This window comes from Sprattus sprattus, assembly GCF_963457725.1.
Source record: "Sprattus sprattus genome assembly, chromosome: 10".
Classification (NCBI taxonomy): domain Eukaryota; kingdom Metazoa; phylum Chordata; class Actinopteri; order Clupeiformes; family Clupeidae; genus Sprattus; species Sprattus sprattus.
In genome coordinates, this window is record NC_137908.1 from 7,596,056 (window position 1) to 7,603,555 (window position 7,500).

The following is a 7,500-nucleotide window of genomic DNA, read 5'->3' on the forward strand; positions in this document are numbered from 1 at the left end:
AAATATTCAAAACAGAGTCGTGTGTCCGCTTGCCAGCACAACACAACGCAGAGTGAACAAGCCACCGGTTACACTTGGGACAGGACCCGCCTAATGTGTTGTAACCATGTGAGTTATCTAGTGTAGTGTTGATTTGGGAATGTTTTATGTGTAAGTCGTCTTTTTTTGTTTTCATAAACATACAATCTGTCTGTTTGATTACAGGTGCAGTCAGAAAAAACGCTCTACGGAGGCTGAGGTCACGCGACACATTATAAGGTGGTTCAATCTGACTGGGGATCGGGCTACGAGAAGACGTGCCGTGCCGTCCGCACTTGAGTCCCCACACACGGAATAGCCTATTAAATCGAATCGCCTGACTAAATCAACTGTTGAATAAACTTTTTTATTGCACTTCTCGTCATTCATCAGTTATTCATTTTATGATAGTTAAGCTGTGCTTATGGACAGATATAATGCAAATTGTAGAAACAGGGCAAAGTAGAATAAGGAGACAACTTAGACTGTTTGTGGCGCAGCATTTCATTGAAGTTGAATAGGCAAGCTATTTGATGTCTGCAACGTCCTAGGCCTATTATTATTATTATTACTATTATTATTATTATTATTATTATTATTATTATTATTATTATTATTATATAGCACTAAATATAGGCTATTTCGATGCTGTTTGAAGATGAGGGTATAATATAAACAAATATTCCTACTTTCATTATCTACATTAGGCTACAGGGTTCTCTAGGAATAGGTTTTGACATAATCTCACAATGAATGTAGGCTAGGCTACTAAACAAAAGAATATGTACAATATACCTCCACCTCCGCGGAGGTAATAAGGTGTTAAGCGCGGATGCGGATCGGATTCAGTGCAGTGCCACGACTGGTCCGCGAGGTATGCACGGATGCGGACCGGATACAGTGCGGAGCCACGGCGGGTCCGCGAGGTATGCACGGATGCGGACCGAATTCAGTGCGGAGCCACGGCGGGTCCTCGAGGTAAGCACGGATGCGGACCGGATACAGTGCGGAGCCAATGCGGGCTCCACTACCGCCTCCGTACCGGATCTGTTAGACTGTGCAAGTGGACCCCGATACGGGTCTGTTTCGCGGGTCCGTTGCGGAACCCGCGACACCTCCGCGGCGGATCCGCTGCGGTGTCCTTTTGCTGTGTGGGTATCACCATGACTCACAAGTGGCGGAAAATTAATATGAAAGTACCTATTTGTTCGTGAATGACCACATTCTCTCCAAACAATCGCGGGTGAGAATGGGATATTCTCTCCATAAATTCGCGGTAATTTAAGCATTCTATAAGTGTTTAAAGATGATTTGTAAAGGAGTTCATGTCTTTGGACCTCTTCTGTTATGTTTGTTCCTAATCCATAAGAAAAGGCTTGTGAGACGGTCTGCAGGGTATTCATGATTTTAAAAAATGTCTGGGTCTAAAAAAGGCTGTAGTATGCTATTAACCCGGAAACGTGAGACTCTGTGAAAGGTTGTGGTAGCCGGCCAATCACAGCCTTTGCGAGCTGTGTAGGGCCGTAGTGTTTTAGTCGCATAGTCAGGAATTTTGGGCGACGCACTTAAGCACGTAAGGGGGGATATTTTACCCCGCAAGGGGGGGTTATGTATCTTACGTGCTTACGCGTTACGTCTAAAACAGAGCATAATTCGGCCTTTACTCCTCTGATGCCACAGAGAGGAACCACAGGCCATGTGAAATCAAGCATTCAAAGTGGTGCTGTCAAGCTAAAAGGGCACCGGATGCCTAAAAGATGGCTTTCGAACAACTCTTGAGACTCTCTGACTGATAGCTAAAAAGTGTCCGGGTGCGTAGTGTCCGTTAAGGCACAATATTAAGCGACTAAAAAGTAGCTGATGGCTTTCGAACGACTCTGAGACTTAAAGATAATAAGCGCCCGGCCTACGTGGTGACTGGGTTACGTAATGCTAACGTTGGCATAGAAACTGTCACTCAAGAGGCGTTCGAAAGTCAACATTACGTCACCCGGGCTCTTTTTGGCATCCGGTGCCTTTTTAGCTTGACAGTGCCACTGAGAGACAGATGCCATTGACAATTAGCAGTGTCCCTCACCCTCCTCAGCGGAGTACACGGTCACTGTTGGTCCGAAGGGGCCCTCTCCTTTATTGTTGTAGACGCCCACTTTGACTTGGAAGGGCGAGAAGGGCTGGACGCTGTCGTTTTTGAAGATGTATCTGGAGGCGTCTGCCAAGGGCACGGCGGCCTGCATCCAGCCTGTGGCGTTCTGCGGCCTGAAGGCCACCACGTAGCCAAAGCCTTCGCCATTCTGCAGCTCCTCAGGGACAGGCTGTGAACAGACACAAACACACCCGTACACAGATGCATTACATACATTTGGAAAAAGAAGACGTACAAGTAAGGGAAAGTGTATAGTCCGCCGGGAATTCTATGAAAATAAATCCCGACAGGACGATACAGGTCTCGTAATGACTGGCAGACTACATTATTCCGCTTATTATATGATTACTTGCCAAACACAGTCTTTTTTAGTGATTTTGTTGCCATTTCGTGAGAAAAATATAGTTCTTCATGGAACAAGAGTTACACTTATTGTTTTGGGTTTTGCATAACCCATTACTTGCCGACTTCAATGTGTTTCCATTATGATAAATGAACGGACTGCTTGCGGAACACTATGCAAGATGTGAATGAGAAGCACAAAACCCATTGCCAAATGAAGCAGCCATAACTTTTCCAGCGGCCTTTATTAAGAAATGTAAGACCTCCGAACTTTGGGATGGCCCATTAAATTCAATGAAACTAAACATTTTGGGAGCTGTCTATCAAGTGCACATAGGTACACACAGATACAGGGGCCAAATACACATATGCTCCAATATTCACAGGCGTGTGCACACACACTCAGAAACAGAAATATCCATATACTCACACACATCCATCCATATGCACAGAAATAAATAGACACACACCAACATGTATGCACATACACTCATGCGTGTGCGCTTACACACACACACACACCAGTATTTATGCACATACACTCATGCGTGTGCGCTCGGCACACACGCACACACACACACACACCAGTATTTATGCACACACAGTCATACGCACACACACACACACAACAAACACACTCAGTTATTTGACAATAAATGAGCCCAGGAAGCATTATGAATTTATGGAGGCCAACCTTAAATCAGTACAGCAGTCCCCCATGTTTTTCTTAATGTCTGTGCCAAACTGCACTTCCACTGAACTTCCATGGTTGCCAAAATGTCATTTGTAAGAAACGAGACAGCTGCAGCACCACCAGCAGCAGCAGATTATTTCAGCTGTGTACTTGAATATGCCTTTTTTTTTTTTTAAACACACTGATAAAAACCGTGCCGTGTGAAAATAGCGAGGGCAAAACAAAATCCCAGGGAAAAAAAAAGAAGGGAAAAAAAAATCTTTGAAAAGTTGTCCGTAACTTTGAAAGAAGGCATTTCTTTCCCTCTGTTTAATTATCTTATTAAAAGCTCAAAGGCATTTCTCTTCCCCTGGGTGACAGCAGCAGTTATTGCCTCTCTATTCTTTAATATGAAATGCCATACATAAACCTGGCTGCCTCTTATTGATGGAACAAAACAAGGGGATGCTGATGGAATAAAGAGGCTGTCCTCTCTCTCTCTCCTCTGCCAGGCTGTGTGTGTCTGTCTGTCTGTGTGAGTGTGGTTGCCGTGACGACCCGCGTACCTCCCAGGTGATGACTAGCTCTGAGCGGCTGCCCCCTCCTCCGCTCACGTTCGCCGGCGTGACCTTTGGCACTGCAGAGAAGAAAGATTGAGTTACATAGAGAGACAGAAAGAGAGTGAGAGAGAGAAAGAGAGAGAGAGAGAGAGAGAGAGAGAGAGAGCACATTGTCATCAAGAGTCTTGTGCTTTTCTAAATGCCAATTTGTAATTAAAGCATTTGAACCATGAGTGGAGTTTCAATCACTTTGAAAAAGAAAGCGGGGTTTGTGAAGAGCCAGTTGATTGAAATGCACTGCCAGGGAGGAAGTCCTTAGAATTGGACGCGTGTTGAGGTGGGAGAAGTACGGCTTGTCAGAACTAAGTGCTTACGGGTTTCTTTGGTCCGTGCTTGCTTGGAGGGCTTGCTGGGCTCTCCGGTTCCGATGGCGTTGCTTGCCAGAACTCGGTACTCGTATTCCACCCAGGGGCTCAGGTCGGTCACGGTGGCCGTCAGACGTCGCCCCCCCACCAGCTCTGGAACTGGCACAGAAAACAAAAATACCACTCCTGTGAGCCCTGGCCTGCCTACGCCGCAGCAGGCTGATTGACTAACAACCACACAAACACACACACACACACACACACGCTGCTGTGACTTAGAGGGTGGAAAGAGAGGGCAGCTATTTCACTTAATATGGACAGTTCTGTAGTCCTCTGGCCACATGGCTTCAGCGGGAGGGTGACCTCCAGCCTGACCAACCCAATGGCACGGAGGACACAGCAACTCTGTAAGTGCATTAACCAATTAAGCACAACGCCCCAAAACGATGCCCCATGGTTCTAATTTACTGTGTCCTTTATGACCTTATACATCATCTTGTGGCCACTGCTAACGCCTGATTACAGACACAGTAAAGAGCTGACCTGTCATACTGATGAGATTCCGGCAAATTCTAGGGAACTCAAACAAAAGGTCATTTGAGGACATGCAAGCCCAGTTATGATTCTGTCCTTGGGGAAATGGATGGCAAAAATTCAAAGAGTTTCCATCCTTTTTTCCAAATACTTCCTACTTTGCCTTCTCTGATTCACCCATGCAAAAACAAACACAAAACAAACAGCAGATTACGGTAAAGCAAACAAAAACAAACATCCTTAGGACCACAATTGAACTAGAAACACAACAGGAGGAAAGACTCAGAGCTGTCTGGTGGGTATCTGTATTGAACGGGGAGGCTGGTTCGAGGCCTTACCTGTGGTGACGGCCTGCCAGCCCAGCGAGAAGGGCGTCCTCGCCTGGATGGTGTATGCGGTAATTGGACTGTGATTATCAGGCCCAGGCCTCCAGGAGAGGGAAGCTGTGCTATCGCTGATTTCTTCCACATGGACGCTCGTGGGTGGGCCCGGAGGACCTAAAACGCAGGGCAGCCATGCAAACCACGTTATTTCATCTTACTCTAGTTTATTTTATTATTTTTTTCCTCTCTCTCTCCCCTCTCCCTCTCCCTCTCCCTCTCCCTCTCTCTCTCTCTCTCTCTCTCTCTCTCTCTCTCTCTCTTTTCCCAGGCTGAGCACTGGCCTTCTTATCGGCGTGTGCCTGAAGCCAGAGTGTGCAGCTGGCGAAACCTGCTACCCACCCCCCCCATGCCCCCCCCCCCCCCCCCCACCCCCCATGCCCACCTCCCCCCACCGCCTCCTGCGCTGGTATTTTCACAGAGCTAATCTGTCTAATTAGATTATACAGTACCCCCCCTGTTTTCATCTTCTGACGCAGGAAACCCCTCGCTATCTTTTGTTTGAATCTAAAAATGTGGTTAATACCTTCATCAAATATGGGGCCTGTTTTGCATATTGTGTGAAAAGAAGGAAGGAAAAAAATAACACACTCACACACATCACAAAGTACTTTGAAAAATGAATACAGCCACAACAAAAGCGTTTCGATGGCAGAATGCATGTAGAAAAAAGCCAATAGGAAAGCCGTGCCTTTTTTCACTTGTTAGAGCTAATAAAGCAGCCGTCTTGGAGCGAAGCACAGCTAAATGAGCCCAGCTGAGGGGAGTTTTGTGACTGGTAATTTAAAATAAAGAGTGAAACCCAGGCCCCATGCTGGTCTGCTTCTAGACTGTGCCTCAGGCACACAGACAAATGTGGTGTGGAAATCGGTTACTGAGGAGGCAGGAGTCGTGAGAGCACCTCGAACAATCAGGTCTGTGGCGATAGAGATGCTGTCCACCTTGGTCTGCACGGCGCAGGTATACTTCCCAGCATGCCTCAGCTGAATGTTCCGGATCATGATATCCCCGGAAGAGTGCTGCGACAGAGAGCACAGACAGACACAGACAGCTCAACAACAAGCATCCGCCTACAAGTGCACTAATGAGCCGACGAGAACAATGATACTAACAGACACTTGCATCTAAAGTGAAACAACACACAGTACATGAGGACAGAAAAAAGGTAATGTATCTGTATGTCTGCGACCCGGGAAACCTGTGAGTTTGACGTAGCTATTGCCTTGATTTCCCAGCAAAGCAACAGGTACGTATGATGTACTTCCATTAGTAGAAGCTTGGAGTCTGAGGTCCATTTCACTAAATGTAACTAAGTGTTCTCTCAGCAGCAACCAGTGGATGAAATGGACGTGTGTTATACCTCCTGCCATCCAGCTCTCTGTAATTATCCTCTGTTAGAATCTGTGTGGCATTTTCACAAAGGGGGAAAAAAAAGCTAGCGGTTTGCCCGTTTAAGATGTTTCTTTCTCGGCCCACTTCTAGCTAGGGTCATAACTAGCTCCTTCCTGCTTCGCCACCGCTTAATATACCGCCTTGCGCTCGCCATGGTAGGAAAGGAAGACTGATGAATTGAACGAGTGCAAAAGCAGTTGTACAATTAAAAAGGGTTCATGAAGTTTAAATGGAACGGCATACGAGTGCATGTAAGCGCCGGAGCGGAGTCATTTGTTACAGCGCACTGAGGCTTAATTATAAATTGCATTAACACGTACGGGCGACTGTCAGCGAGCGTTCACCATAATGGAAAACCTGACAAAGTATCCGCGTCGTAAATCCATCCTTGACTTTCATTCCATCGTTGGGGCTAATAATTATCACCTCTGTACGAAAAGGGAGGGCTCAGCTTCGCAGTATAAATGTTAGGAGTGAACCTGTTGAAAAGCGGGCGTGTGTTGTATCATAAATGCGTTAATCTACGACGTTGTCTGCGCTGGGGGAAGACGTGTCTGTCTGTCAGCGCACTTTTCCTCCAAATGCATGCGGCTTATGTCATTATTTCACAAATGATGCAAGACCACAGCTATTAGAGACTGGACTCAGATGAACGTCTACCAGACTGCTGAAGGGGGGGGAAAACACAATAGCTCTTTCATCTATTGTCTGACAGACCATAAATAACACTGCCATACACAGTGGCATATTAAGAGAGTGCCTTTTTATACGATCGAAAGGTTCATTATGTGCTAACGTGGGGTGTAATTTTACAACCTTGGTGATATATACTGTATGTCTGTGCGATGGGCTGTCCCCCCACATATTTATTTCTGTGGTCTGTCTCCAATTTTCTGTTGCGGCCCAAGAGCGGGTCGTAACTGTGTGTGTGTGTGTGTGTGTGTGTGTGTGTGTGTGTGTGTGTGTGTGTGTGTGCGTGTATGTGTGTAATATGATGTGTGTTTGTGTGACAAGCTCGTCAGCACTTACTCCTCCGACTTTCTCGAAGTAGCCTCCGTGGCTTCCAAAGTTGATGAGCTGCTCGTTGAAGAAC

General features: G+C 46.4%; 1 protein-coding gene and 1 long non-coding RNA gene across 2 annotated transcripts in view; one reads left to right on the forward strand and one right to left on the reverse strand.

The window, feature by feature from the left end:
• Positions 1-65, forward strand: part of LOC308371814 — a 1,307-nt gene extending 1,242 nt beyond the window's left edge. The window contains exon 3 of the long non-coding RNA XR_013968809.1: positions 1-65. This exon is cut by the window's left edge and continues 6 nt beyond it. This is a non-coding gene — a long non-coding RNA (uncharacterized lncRNA).
• Positions 1-7,500, reverse strand: part of cntn4 (contactin 4) — a gene marked incomplete at its 3' end in the record, with an annotated part of 91,814 nt that overhangs the window by 6,907 nt on the left and 77,407 nt on the right. Inside the window, exons 12-17 of the mRNA XM_080846807.1 lie at positions 7,437-7,500; positions 5,917-6,034; positions 4,974-5,132; positions 4,111-4,260; positions 3,743-3,813; positions 2,096-2,330 (exon numbers count right to left, since the gene is read on the reverse strand). The exon at positions 7,437-7,500 is cut by the window's right edge and continues 112 nt beyond it. Coding sequence (XP_080702933.1) covers positions 2,096-2,330; positions 3,743-3,813; positions 4,111-4,260; positions 4,974-5,132; positions 5,917-6,034; positions 7,437-7,500 — 797 coding nt within the window. The remainder of the gene's footprint in view (positions 1-2,095; positions 2,331-3,742; positions 3,814-4,110; positions 4,261-4,973; positions 5,133-5,916; positions 6,035-7,436) is intronic.